Raw genomic sequence first — 15,271 nt, forward strand, 5'->3', positions numbered from 1 at the left:
GGTTGCAGATCTGCTTTTACTAACTCACAGATCTCAGTTACAACTTCTTTGCGGAAACGCAGCCTTCTAAGACAGTCTGCATTACTCAGGTGTGGGCACAAACTCGTGTCTCGATATACCCGACGTGGGTAAGGCCTCCAGCCCATCACCCTACGTGCTCTGAGGTTCTTCATGCGATGATGTCGAATCAATTGTCTGCTCCGCAGCACTATCATGCAGCAGGCTTGCACAAGATATGGCATTGTCAGGATTGCCCCCATAATTAAATTTTACCTTTGCAAGAAGCTCAAAAGGGCAGACAGGCAGGTCAAGGTTCTGTTCTCTCTCCCCACAAGGTCTGTATGGACCACACCCAAGTCTGAGCAAGTTCAGTGATCGGGAACCCCCCCACCACCCCGGGCTTCATTTGATGCAGGCTTCTGATGCCTTCCGTATGCCTTCCAAAGCCCGCCCCCCACCCCCCCCCCCCCCCGAGCTTCTTATGAAGCCGAGCCCCGAGTCCCCGTGTCCGGGCAAGTATCAGACTCTGCCGGTCGGCACTCCGACTCTCGAGCCCTGTTTGCAGATGTTCAGTGATGGCATGCCAGTTTAAAAAAAATGAAAACTTAAAAAATTCCATTAAACTTCTATTTCCTACAATTTTAGGTAAAACAGTTTTATTATGCATGTTTAAGTTCTTCACTCCCTTCAAAACTTCGCATAAAAACTGGTGTCTTTCTGTGCCGATTTTTTGATGTGCGCTGGTTTTTCTTAAGTCCTTGTGCATGAAACACAAAATGTTAGTATGCAGGTACAGCAAGTAATCAAGAACCAACTGGAATGTTAGCCTTTACTGCAAGGGGGAGAGTGTATAAAAGCAGAGAAGTCCTGCTACAACTGTACAGGGTATTGGTAAGGCCACAACCAGAGTACTGTGTACAGAGAAGGTTCACTAGGTTGATTCCGGAGGTGAGGGGGTTGACTTATGAAGATAGGTTGAGTAGGTTGGGCCTATACACATTGGAGTTCAGAAGAATGAGAGGTGATCTTATCGAAACATATAAGATAATGAGGGGGCTCGACAAGGTGGATGCAAAAAGGATATTTCCAGTCATAGGGGAAACCAAAACTAGGGGACATAGTCTCAGAATAAGGGGCCGCCCATTTAAAACTGAGATGAGGAGGAATTTCTTCTTTCAGAAGGTTGTAAATCGATGGAATTCTCTGCCCCAAAGAGCTGTGGAGGCTGGGTCATTGAATATATTTAAGGTAGAGAGAGACAGATTTTTGAGCGATAAGGGAGTAAAGGGTCATGGGGAGCGGGCAGGGAAGTGGAGCTGAATCCATGATCAGATCAGCCATGATCTTATTGAATGGCGGAGCACGCTCGATGGGCCAAATAGCCTTCTCCTGCTCATGTTCTTATATAAGTCACCAGAAGGTTTTTTGAGAGTGGTCACATACGCCGACGTAGGAGAAATTTAAATTGGTCAAAGTTACATAATTGAGAAAAACTGGCGCAGACATCAGGTTACGCCCTCTATGATGCAAAAAAAAATGAATCTAAAAAAACGTAACTAACTGAGTGATGCTGGTGCACATTGATTGGGGAAACGTAATTTTATAAACTTAGGCCAATAAAAGAGGCATGCACCAAAAAAAGGCGCAAATCATTGGGGAAAATTGAGCCCAATATTAATGACCTTGATGAAGGGACCGAGTGTAATGTATCCAAGTTTGCTGACGAATGAAAGCTCAACATCGCCGCCCTAAGCGAGACTCGGCGGACAGGGGAAGGCCAGCTCAAGAAATAAGGTGGTGATTACACCTTCTTCTGAAAAGGTAAACCTGAAGAAGAACGCCGCCTTCATGGGGTAGGCTTCGCCATAAAAAAAAAAGCTAGTTAAGTGTCTCAGAGACTTCCCTTGTGGGATAAGCGAACGCCTCATGACCCTTCGGCTCACCCTAGCCCGGAATCAGTGCATACGCCCCAATACTGGAAGCTACAGACGAGACCAAAGAGGAATTCTGCTCCAGTCTTGAACAATCCCTGACCCGAGCCCCATCAGGCGACAAGTTGATCCTCCTCGGCAACTTTAACACCAGAGTTGGAAAGAACACAGATCTCTGGGGAGGTGTGATTGGCAGAGAGGGGCTAGGGAAAGCCAACACCAACGATACCCTATTCCTGACAAAATGCTTAGAACATGGTCTTGTCATAACCAACACCATGTTCCATCAGAGAGACAAGTACAAGGCCTCATGGCAACACCCTCGCTCCAAGCACTGGCATCTGCTAGACTACGTCATTGTCCAAGCAAGGGACCGGAAGGACATCTGCATCACCCGCACCATGACGGGAGCTGACGACTGATGGACTGACCACCGCCTAATTCGCTCTGTCATTTCCATCAATGTAGCCCCAAAACAGCAGCAAAACCAGAAACACTGCCGCAGGAAAATCAACGCTGTAGCACTCAAAGACCCTGCTAAGAAAGCCGTCTTCAGCCAGCGCCTCCACAACCAACCTGACGACTTCCAGTGAACCGGAGATGGAGAGTGTCCACAGTGCCTGGTCTGCCCTCAAGGCCTCCATAATTAGCTTGGTCACTCAACCAGGAAACATCAAGATTGGGTCGACGAGAATGACCAGGAGATGCAGGAGTTAATAAGCTGCAAGCACAAGGCATTCTTGAACCGGAAACAGCAACACATGTCGAGAGCAAGAATGCAGCTCTATAGACGTATGAAGGCCGAGACTGGCCCAAGACCGCTCAAAATGGAGGAGAAGCATCCAGGAAGTGCCGAACACCTCGAGTCTCTTAGCCATGAGCACACAGAAGCCAAGCGCAAACAGCAGAATGAGCGCACGACAACCCAAGCACCCCACCCACCTGTCCCTCCAACTACCGTCTGTCCCACCTGTGACAGAGACTGTAGGTCCCGCATTGGACTCATCAGTCACCTGAGAATTCATATTAGTGTGGAAGCAAGTCATCCTTGACTCCGAGGGACTGCCTAAGAAGGAGAAGAGGTGGGACAGTAAGCTGTGAAAACATAAAGCAACTGCAAAGGGATAAAGATAGACTAAGTGAGTGGGCAGTAAGGTGGCAGATGGAGTATAATGTAGGCGAAAGTGAGGTTATTCACTTTGGTAGGAAGAATAGAAAAACAAAATATTTTTTAAATGGTGAGAAACTTTTAGATGTTGGTGTTCAGAGAGACTTGGGTGTCCTTGTGCAAGAAACACAGAAAGCTAGCATGCAGGTACAGCAAGCAGTAAGGAAGGCAAATGGCATGTTGTCCTTTATTGCAAGGGGGTTGGATTATAAGAGGAAGGAAGTCTTGCTATAATTGTACAGGGCCTTGGTGAGACCACACATGGAGTACTGTGCACAGTTTTGGTCTCCTTATCTAAGAAAGGATATACTTGCCTTGGAGGCGGTACAATAAAGGTTCACTAGAGTGATTCCTGGGATGAGAGGGCATTTTGTGTAGAATGGGCCTATATTCTCTAGAGTTTAGAAGAATGAGAGGTGATCTCATTGAAACATACAGGATTCTGAATGGGATCGACAAAGTAGATGCAGAGAGGTTGTTTCTCCTGGCTGGAGTGTCTGGAACTAGGGGGCAGAGTCTCAGGATAAGGGGTAGGCCATTTAAGACAGAGATGAGGAGGAATTTTTTCACTCAGAGCGTTGTGAATCTTTGCAATTCTCTGCCTCAGAAGGCTGTGGGTGCTGAGGGGCCGAAATTGCCCCCTCTTTAAGGTCCATTACCGCATTTCTGACCGGGGGCAGGCAGATAATCCGACCTATCTGAAATTGCCCCCGAGCCGGGAGCGGCGTAAACGGGTTTCCGACCCATTGCGCACGTGCGAACCCCGTTACCGCCCGGCGGTGACCTCTTTCCACCCCGCGAAGGAAATTGACCAGTGGGAGTGGAGCCACCGCCACACAGTGCCCAGACAGCTTTTCCCGGTGGGAAGCTGCCAGTAGCTGGGTGGCCCGACAATGGTGGCCACGGGTTCGGCCGGGCTGCCAATAGGCAACCCTGCACCCCCTCTTGGGTGCCGGGCCGCTGGCCCGGGCTGATGCCCTCCTTGCTGACCCAGTGAGCGCCACTAAAGTGACTGCCGAGCTCACAGCGGCCCTCCCCTTTAATTGAAGGAGAGGGATGTTGCTACGCATCAGCACGAATTGCTCAGCGCGGCACTGATGACACCGCCTGCCTGCCACTCCACTCCGGATGCATTTCCGCCCCTCAGCCGCCCCAAACACCGGTGTAACGAATTGAAAATGTTAGTGGCCAATTTTCCTCTCTTCTCCGCTCCATGGATTCGGACGGAGAATATTAATTTAATTTGAATTATATGCCCCGTTTGGGGCGGGAAGCAATTTCTAGCTCTGAGTCTTTGAATATATTCAAGGCGGAGATAGATAGATTTTTGGAGTCTAGGGGAATCAAGGGATATGGAGATCGGGCGGGAAAATGTAGCTGAGGTCAATGATCAGCCATGATCTTATTGAATAGTGGAGCAGGCTCGAGGAGCCGTATGGCCTAATCCTGCTCCTATGTTCTTATCGCACTCCCTGTAGATGGTGGAAAGGCTCTGGGGAGTCAGGAGGTTTAACACTCGAAAATGGATAAATATTTGAAGCAGATGAAGATACAAGGTTATGGGGAGAAAGCAGAATGGTGGGATTAGTTTTAAATTCCCGTAGCAAAGAGTTAGCGCAGATACTATGGGCTAAATGGCCTTCCATGCTGTAAATTTGTGATTCAATAGCTTCTTGATGGACTTCCTGATGATTGTGGTTGTGAGCAAATAATACCTTCCTGGTTGTACTGTCTGTGTGAGGTACTCGTGTTTGTGCAAGTGATTAAATACTGGAAAGTTTCTGCCTCAATCTATATAAAGCTTAGTGTGTGTGAGGATTATGAAGACAAATCCAACTTTTCCTTTGGTGGCATCCAGAATCAACCTACAATGTTACAATGGTCCCGATATTGGTGGCCTTACCGCTCACTGCCACCTGCTGCCGCCGAGTTTTGCTGCCGGTCTCCCCTCTTTGCCAGTTTCCACTTGGGCTGGAGCGGGCGGGAGGGAAGTACCGCCGGGAACCACCCACTGATGGCCAAGTAGCGCAAATGGCCTCCCGGCCGCCGAGCTGCCAGATTGGTGTGGGCAGGAGTTGGCGCCAGCAGGGGGAAGGACAGCTGCGTGGAGGCAGGTCTAACCCCAACGGTAAGTGCGAAGAATGGAAAAAAAGGTTAGTGAATATATTTTTAAAACATTTCTTTTTACAGCGACTTACCTGGATGGAGTCCCCTGAAGGTGTTCCGGTGGGTTTTTTTGTAATGATTTTGATTTTCAGGTCTTCCACCCTCCCTGGGCCTGACTCCATCCTCGGCGGCAAGCTCATTTGCCACCAAGTTTGAGAGCTCTCGCCTGCTGCTACCCAGATTGATGGCGTAAGCTGTTATTTTGCCGCCAGGTGGTATTGCCACCTCTCTTAGAGGAATCTTCCTGGCAAAATACTGCCCGGTCTCTCAGCAGCCCTTTGTGTGACACTTGGGCGGGCCTTGGCTTCGACCGAGTTCGGGCTCAATATATTGCATTTCACGCTGTACATTGTAGCATAGTGCGTTAGTGCCGCAATATTCAGTATTGTGGAGTGGAGATTTAATTGCCAATTCCTTCGAGTTCCCTATCTCAGCCTTATTGCTATAGGAAGGTATGAAGCTGAGGCAAGGTACCTCCCTAAAGTGAATGACATACAAACAAAGGGCGAGGCACCTAGATATCTCTTGTGTCCACTAGGCAGCCAGTTTAAGAATACTCTCCTCAGTCACAAGTTGTGTAATGTCCAGAAACATCAGAGAGGATAAAAATAAGAAATATTTCAGAACCAAGTTGAAAAATTAACAACGATCACAAAATAAAAATGAGACTTGTAACTTTGTATTACTGCTGGTCATTCACCGTTGTCAGAGGAAAGCATTAACATACCATAACCAGCAAGCAATTTTTAACCAAAAATCCAAGTACAACTAGAAAATGAGCTATATTCACAGAAATCCTTTAACCGTTGTGCCTTGTTTTTAATTAACAAAACAGTTGCTGATTTCCATTTTGACCACAATGATGAATTGGTAAAAACAAGCCACTGAAAGCAGCCAAGTCTGAATATCAAGCTGGTATACAAATGCATTAAGTGGCTGCGGAACTCTACAGTTACCAGGCCATCAAAATCAATTTTTCCATTTTTAAAATAATTAATAATGCTGTTTTTTGTGTCCAACAATTTTCTCCCTGTCCTTCATCTCTTGAAAGTATTGCTGGAGCATAGTCCCATGGATGGAGGACATCCTCCAGCACACCGCTCAGTGAATTATTCATGCATGATTGTTGCCAAGCTATTCGACCATGGTGTGAATTACATGCAAGCCTGATCCTGTCCTCATCCGATATCTACTGAAAGCAGCGATTGCTAGATAGCAACTAGGAGCGGGAAACCTGGCCGATTTTCCCCTGCCTAACCCAGTGGTACTGAAGCTAATTATTGCCCTCAATACACACCGGGGATCAAACGGAGACCTTTATGGTCTATATAGCTCAGATACTCACCAATGGAGTTACTGAACTATTAGGGAGTTCTTTTTATTTTATAAGAAGACAAGGTGGGACCAAAAAGAAAGATAATCACAAGTATTGTACAGCAGGGAAAATATTGTCTGCATAAAAAGTACATACTTTTAAAAAAGAAAATGTAATTGACTTAATCAATTAAAGTTTATCAAATCAGACTGATTAGTTCTCAAAATTTAATAACATAATTATTCAGGATTTTAAATGCCAGTAAATTTACGGCTTCCATAAAACTAATTGAAAGTCGGTGAAGACCATGGAAAATCTGAGCAGCCAATGATGTTTACTGATATACAGATGATACTGCATGACGACTTAAAAAGGGACTCAATGGCTACTGAAAGTCATGCCAAATCAGTTCAGAATCTGCAATTTTATGATTTTAAAGTTCCTGGAGTAATTGATTTGCATTCACGGACAAAAGGACAGAGACAGATACTGATGTAAATGCGTCTACATTTTCCAGTGATTTGTGGGGGATGAAGATGTTGATTTATCAGGAAACTTGGATTAACATCAACGTTAAAGCCTAATGAATAGGGTTTCCATAGACAGGCAACCTTTTCCATTTATAATTCAATCTGTGTGTATTTATTAGATCCCGACAATGAATAGCCATCAAAGCCTCTTTCTAATAACACTCAGTGTTTTGGTTAAAAAGTTTCTAAATTTTGTAACTGTTTAGACATATGGGATGAGAAATGTCCAATTTAAAGTTCTGGTTTATCTATTGCTGTGTGCACATCACACTCCATCTTGTGGCTGGCTACAGTAACAGGTATTACACAACACAAAGGATTTGTTTTGGTTGAAACACTTTTTTCAGATTGTCGGACAACCACAGCTTCTCAACAACTACAGGACACATTTTCTGACATGAATTTCAACATCTGATATCTCTGCTTTTGGAAAATATACTTTTAATGAATATCTTATATGTATATTTTATTTAACAAAAGGTAAACAAAGGAAGAAGAAAATCCTCCACTGGAGTTCGACAGAAGTTGTATTGTAACTATTTAAATGCTCATGATTTACAAGGTACTAGGTTTTTTTGTTGAGTATTGCTGGAAATGAATTCACCAACAAAAAACTACTCTTAACACTTCTTTACAGAAGAAGTGTTTTGAAAATGAACCTACTGACGCTATAAACATGTTCTCGATAGTACAGTGGACCCTTGGCAAAAGACAGTCATTTGAAGGAGATGCAATCATATACGGGAGTCAATTTTCTTTACTATGCAAGCAGTGTGCGGCATATTCCAGCTGAATCATTGCATGACCAATGAGTACAACTGAGCACAAGGCTCTTACAGTAATCACATCACTGCTTGCCAGATTTATTCTTCTTTTGAATCCCTCATTTTTCTTCTCCTTAAGACATTGACTTCTTGTCATGGATGCCATTTGCCTTTAGATTGGGCTATTTCTTCAGCAATAAGTCACTGATCAATCTTTACCTTGCCTACTTATCTCAAGAGTCAAGGCAGGGAGAGCCTCAGGTATTTACTGAAGTACATTATAGGGGTAATTCCACAATTCAGTACTTTGGATTTACGACTACGGTATTATCTCTTGTATCTCCATCGACATGTTTGTTTGAAAAAATACCACTAGATTCAGGTTTATTTAGAGACCATATCAAAAAACATCTCATTTTTAAATTGAGAATCACAGATCAGTCTGTTAGCTTTCAGCAGGCATTTAAGAGGGCAACAATAGTCAAAGATATCTCTGATAATTATTTAATATTATGGAACAAGGTGTCAAAACAAACCTGTAGTTAGCAGTCTGTAAATGTGCACAGGTCTCCTTTGACCATCTCTCCATATCCTGGCCATAGCCTTTAAGAAAAGAAGCACAAAATTAATACTTTTAAAAATAAACTGCGACAAATGGATAATAACTGAATAATTCTAAACACTTTACCAGTCTTACTGAACATCGTATCTTGTTTTCCCAATAACTTTGGCACATGGCACTTACAGTGATGTTTAATCATATTTTCTGAGTGTACTGGAGCTCTAATACATTGTGCTACAGGTGGTGGGATATGGAATTTCCAGTGTTGCCCACATCATGACACAAAACCTGGAAGTGTAGTAAACAATGAGGAACATAGTAATAGACATCAAGAAGACATAGACAGGCTGGTGGAATGGGCGGACACATGGCAAATGAAATTCAATGCAGAAAAGTGCGATGTGATACATTTTAGTAGGAAGAATGAGAAGAGACAACGGATGCTAAATGGTACAATCTTAAAGAGGGTGCAAGAACAGAGAGAACTGGGGTCTTTGTGCACAATACTCCAGGTGTGGCTTCACCAAGGCCTTGTACAACTGTAGTAACACCTCCCTGCCCCTGTACTCAAATCCCCTCGCTAGTGGGGTACCGCAAGGTTCTGTGCTGGGGCCCCAGCTGTTTACATTGTACATTAATGATTTAGACGAGGGGATTAAATGTAGTATCTCCAAATTTGCGGATGACACTAAGTTGGGTGGCAGTGTGAGCTGCGAGGAGGATGCTATGAGGCTGCAGAGTGACTTGGATAGGTTAGGTGAGTGGGCAAATGCATGGCAGATGAAGTATAATGTGGATAAATGTGAGGTTATCCACTTTGGTGGTAAAAACAGAGACAGACTATTATCTGAATGGTGACAGATTAGGAAAAGGGGAGGTGCAACGAGACCTGGGTGTCATGGTACATCAGTCATTAAAGGTTGGCATGCAGGTACAGCAGGCGGCTAAGAAAGCAAATGGCATGTTGGCCTTCATAGCGAGGGGATTTGAGTACAGGGGCAGGGAGGTGTTACTACAGTTGTACAGGGCCTTGGTGAGGCCACACCTGGAGTACTGTGTACAGTTTTGGTCTCCTAACTTGAGGAAGGACACTCTTGCTATTGAGGGAGTGCAGCGAAGGTTCACCAGACTGATTCCCGGGATGGCGGGACTGACATATCAAGAAAGACTGGATCAACTGGGCTTGTATTCACTGGAGTTCAGAAGAATGAGAGGGGATCTCATAGAAATGTTTCAAATTCTGACGGTTAGATGCAGGAAGAATGTTCCCAATGTTGGGCAAGTCCAGAACCAGGGGTCACAGTCTAAGGATAAGGGGTAAGCCATTTAGGACCGAGATGAGGAGAAACTTCTTCACCCAGAGAGTGGTGAACCTGTGGAATTCTCTACCACAGAAAGTTGTTGAGGCCAATTCACTAAATATATTCAAAAAGGAGTTAGATGTAGTCCTTACTACTAGGGGGATCAAGAGGTATGGCGAGTAAGCAGGAATGGGGTACTGAAGTTGCATGTTCAGCAATGAACTAATTGAATGGCGGTGCAGGCTCGAAGGGCCGAATGGCCTGCTCCTGCACCTATTTTCTATGTTTCTATGTAAAGCTTTGAAGGTGGCAGGATAGGTTACCAATGCAGTAACAAAGCATGTGGGATTCTGGGCTTTATAGATAGAGACACAGGGGCCGAAATTGTCCATCACCCGAAATGAGTCGTACCTACCGCTATTGAAGTGTTCCGGACGTCCCAATGCATGGGGCGGCCAAACCGGAGAAATTCAGCGCTTCGTGCTTTTTTTTTTGAACAGAGCAGAAATGGCCTCATCAGCGGGGCGGAAATGAGGTCGCGTCGGAGTAGCCGCCACTAGCGGGGCGGAAGTGGGGCCAGCTCGGAGTGACCGACGCTCCAATGCGTCAACGTTGTGCTGATGACAGCATTATGCTGGCGCGTCACAACATCCCTCCCCTTCAGTTAAAGGGGAGGGCCACTGCGAACTCTGCAGCCACGTTAGTGGCAAACACTGGGCCACCAGGGGAGGTTTCGGCCAGGCTAGTGGCCTGCCACCCAAGAGGGGGTACCAGGCTGCCTGTTGGTGCCCCGACCGAACACGCCGTCATAACTGTCGGCCCGACCAGGCAGTCGGCCGACAAAAATAAAACGTGGAGTCGTTAGCAGCGCCACCTCCCCTTTAAGGGCGACCGTGCCACCAAGGGTACCGACAGGGTGCCGCGGCAGGAAAACGGGTGGAGCGGTCCCCTACACCGCTCCAAAACTGAGGAAAGGCAATTTATAAAATCCGCGGAGACTTGGGCAGCCAGTCTGCACCGTGGGCCTTATAGAAAGGGGCAATTTTGGCCCCATACAGTACAAAAGACAGGAAGTTATATTAAACCTATATATACTAGTTCGGCCCTAGCTGGAATATTGCGTCCAAATCTGGGCACCACACTTTAGGAAGGATGAGAATGCTTTGAAGAGGGTACAGAAAAGATTTACTAGAATAGTTCCAGGGATGAGGGATTAGTTACATGGATGGACTGGAGCAGCTGGGGTTATTCTCCTTCGTGTAAAGAAGGCTAAGAGGAGATTTGATAAAGGTGTTCAAATAGAGTAAATAAAGAGAAACTGTTTCCAATGGCTGAAGGGTTGATAACAAGAGGAAATATTTAAGGTGACTGGAAAAAGAACCAGAGGCAACATGAGGAAAAAGCTTTTTATACAGCGTGTAGTTCGGATTTGGAATGCACTGCCTGATAGACTGGTGGATACAAATTCAATAGTAACCTTCAAAAAGGAATTGGATAAATATTTTGAGAATAAAATTGCAGGGATATGGGGAAAGAACAGTAGTGGGTGGGGGGGGGAGTGGGACTAACTGGAATGATCTTTGAAAGAGCCAGTGCAGATTCAATGGGCCTAAAGGCTGCCTTCTATGCTGTACTATTCTATGATTTCCTCAATCTCAACTATCATCTGGACAGTTTGATAGCTCTCAGGAACGACTTTGGAGCAGCAATAGCAGAGGGTTGGCAGCAAACTACTAGTTACTGGACTAGTAATCCAGAGGCCGAGACTAATGATCCAGATACTGGAGCTCAAATCCCACCATGGTAGCTGGGGAATTTAAATTCAGTTAACTCAATAAATCTGGAATTAAAAAGCTAGTATCAGTAATGGTGACCATGAAACTATCAGATTGTCGTAGAAACCCATCTGGTTCACTAATGTCTTTTTGGAAAGGAAATCTGCCGTCCTTACCTGGTCTGGCCTATATGTTACTCCAGACCTACAGCAATGTGGTTGACTCTTAATTGCCTTCTGAAATAGCCTAGCAAGCCATTCAGTTGTATAAACCGATACAATAAACAAGAATAATAAAACCAGATGGACCACCTGGCAACGACCTTAACACCGGCTTGGGATATGACAATGGCACACCCAGCCAATTCGACCCTGCAATGTCCACCTCACCAACATCTGGGGACTTGTGCCAAAATTGGGAGAACTGGCCCTGGGAGTCTTCAACATTGACCCCGAACCCCATGAAGTCTCTTGGCTTTAGGTCAAACATGGGCAAAGAAATCTCCTGCTGGTTACCACCTACCGCCCTCCCTCAGCACCCTCCCTACTCCTACTTGGAAGTAGCACTGAGAACAGCAAGGGCACAGAATGGGGGACTTTAATGTCCATCACCAAAAGTGGCTTGGTAGCACCATTACTGACCGAGCCCTGAAGGACATAACTGCCAAACTGGGCCTGCGGCAGGTGGTGAGAGAACCAACGTGAGAGAAAAACCTACTTGACCTCGTCCTTACTGTAAGGGGGGAAAAAAGTACATGAGTAAGAAGCATAAAGGAATTAAGAGGTTCTGAGAAATCGGGAGTTCCTCTGTAGCACGGTATATTGACCGGTTATGAATAACCCGCTTCTGTATGTAAAGCACACTTATACACTCGCTTACATTGGGCTAGTAAGAAGGGAATAGCGAAGCCTGATGGTAATGAACCATTCGTGGTGTGAACTTTAGTGTAGATTTACATAAGCAAATCCACCAAGGGCAATAGTCTGAAACATAGACTGTAAACAATTAGTTTGGGACTCTCGGGAAGACATAAGGAAGTCAGTATTTTTGGAACAAGAGTTACTTCACACGTCATAGGGACTATGGCAAAGTTCACATCACTGAACAGCATGATTGACATGTGATGAGAGATGGACAGGTGGGAACGAATCACTCAGAGCTAGTCTGATAGAGACAACAAATCAATGTAACTTTGCTGATAGCAGTAGACCAATCGATGATTTTGTAGGAAGGTAGCACCCCTCGAAAACCTGGATAATTGTAATTGAAACTTGTACTTTGAAGGTTCCACGTTTGAATTTTCCCTTGCATTTGCTCGAAATAAACTAGTTGTACCGAAGGTTTTGTTTGATGGATACCGTGGTCGTTATACGGGCGGAGGTGTCGATTCCTTATATCAGGGAGTCTGCCTTTAAGGAGAGAAGTCTTCTTTCTATCCCAACAATTGGCGCTGCGAGCAGGGTACAGACTCTCCGACCCAGACAATGTAACAGCTGTTGGGGTGAGTCTGTCTTTTGTACCACCTACAAATTAAAGCTGTAGCATTGAAGGGGAAAGAGAAGTATCCTGTATAAAGAACAAGTTATAGTGAACCACGGAAGGACGAAAGCTGAGGTAGGAGATAAGTGTATGTCCCGAAGCATGACAGGTTACACGGTATTTGGTTGTGCACAGCGGCGTAAACAAGGAGGAATACAACTTAAAGGGGTCTAGAAAAATGACCAAGAGAGAGGTGTATTGCCTGAATAAGAAGGAATACAATCTAAAGGGGGGTGGGACCCGAGGATGCAGGAAGAATGTTCCCGATGTTGAGGAAGTCCAGAACCAGGGGACATAGTCTAAGGATAAGGAGTAAGCCATTTAGGACTGAGTTGTTAACCTGTGGAATTCCCTACCGCAGAGAGTTGTTGATGTCAGTTCATTGGATATATTCAAGAGGGAATTAGATATGGTCCTTATGGCTAAAGGGATCAAGGAGTATGGAGAGAAAGCAGGAAAGGGGTACTGAGGTGAATGATCAGCCATGATCTTATTGAATGGTGGTGCAGGCTCGAAGGGCCGAATGGCCCACTTCTGCACCTATTTTCTATGTTTTTAGGATGTTTAGGAAAAACTGGTCAGTGAGATAAAATGAAGACCATGGGGCGTCTGAGAGATGGACCAAAAGGGTCCCGGGTATAAATGGCATGCATTAAGTTGCTGAAAAAACATAGGATAAGCTGTATTGAATGAAAATTTGGTGTGAATATCTGTCTTTAAGTGAAAGTGTTCGTGTGGAAGCTTTCTTGACTGTTGAATAAGTTGCTGGAGAAAACATAGTATAAGCTGTATTAAATTAACAAAGGACAGCTTGTTTATCAAAAGATAAAACTTGCAACCTTGAATCTAGAAAGAAGAAACCATTGAACGTTTAATTGGAAAAAAAAGTGTTTGCGATTGTCTTATGTAGTTTAAATTAACAAATTCACGGGGACACAAGCCTTCTGTGTAAAATGTTTGTTAGATACAAAAACTAATTTGAAGAAAGGAGAAAATGGAAAAAGACGTAACTTACTGGATACTAGTTGACACTGGCTGTGGAAAAGATATTGATTTAATTGGAGGGGAAGTAACCAATGAAAGCTGAACTTTCATTATGGTACAATGAAATTTCGGCGTTGTTTCAAAGTGTGAATATTGGAAAAGAGATAAAAGACACTCTATGTTGATAATGATTTTAAATTACAAGAAAGTTTCACTGCAGTAAAGGAGGTTTGAAAACCTTTATAAAACGGACGGTGCTTATTGAGAAAAAGTCCCAAACAGTCTAAACAAACAGGAGAATGTTTTGGAGATAATGAGGGGAAAAGATCTAATTTATGCGAACTCAGCAAAGGAAGGAAAAACTGGGAATTAGAAAATATGTTGCTGAGAGGACAATTTTTTTAAAAGATGGAACAGGCACGGAAATTTTAGCCTTTGTGCTGAGAGAAATAAAACACAAGATTTGCTCAGTAAACAAAATAGCTATTAAAAATGCGTGGTCTCGTTTTAAATCAATTTGAATGTTTAAAAAGCAGAGTCTTATTTAGTGTCACTTTAAAAAAAGCCTGTATGAATACAAGATTCTCGCATTTAAAAAAAAAATCTTTGGCATGTATTTGAATTGGAAGTTTGGAAACAATTGGAGTCTAATCTAAAATGCTGTCTTTCCCGATAAGAATGTTTTAGTTAAAGCTAATAATGACAGCTTTACTAATGATTTCTGCTGTTTTAACGGATTTCTAATTTCTAAGCAAGTGTTGAAGGCACAAAGACTTGGGGAAAAAATTCTGATATCGGGAAAGGTTTAAAAAATTACACGAAGTCACGTAATGACTTCTTGTAAACCTGCAAAGGAGTTAACCCTTTCCATTGACAGCTGTTTTATACTGGACAGTATTAATTTGGGTTTCTTAATAAAAGAAATGAAAAAGCAAGGATGGCAGCTAGAAGACTCATCTGACAGACAGAGAAAATGATGGGATAGTCAGAAGAATAATAAAACGGAGCAAGCCTATGTACTAATACTCGCCTGCTACAGAGGACAGATAAAAGAAATAGATACGCAAACAAAACAAATTCAAGAGTTAGAAGCTAAGATAAATAAGCTGGAAGAGATAAAAGACGGGACCGGACGGATAGTGCAGTGCACAGCTGTAGCAAAAATTGGAATTCCCCAAACACGGGATGTTTAAGGATGGGCGAGGAGAAGCCCATCAAAAGATAATTAAGTTAGGA

General features: G+C 44.1%; 1 protein-coding gene across 9 annotated transcripts in view; it reads right to left on the reverse strand.

Moving 5' to 3' along the window:
- Positions 1 to 15,271, reverse strand: part of rad54b (RAD54 homolog B) — a 298,314-nt gene that overhangs the window by 12,295 nt on the left and 270,748 nt on the right. For all 9 annotated transcript variants that reach the window (XM_070894097.1, XM_070894106.1, XM_070894063.1 and 6 more), the window contains one exon: positions 8,411 to 8,477. In XM_070894097.1, coding sequence (XP_070750198.1) covers positions 8,411 to 8,477 — 67 coding nt within the window. The remainder of the gene's footprint in view (positions 1 to 8,410; positions 8,478 to 15,271) is intronic.

This window comes from Pristiophorus japonicus, chromosome 1, assembly GCF_044704955.1.
Source record: "Pristiophorus japonicus isolate sPriJap1 chromosome 1, sPriJap1.hap1, whole genome shotgun sequence".
Lineage (NCBI taxonomy): Eukaryota > Metazoa > Chordata > Chondrichthyes > Pristiophoridae > Pristiophorus > Pristiophorus japonicus.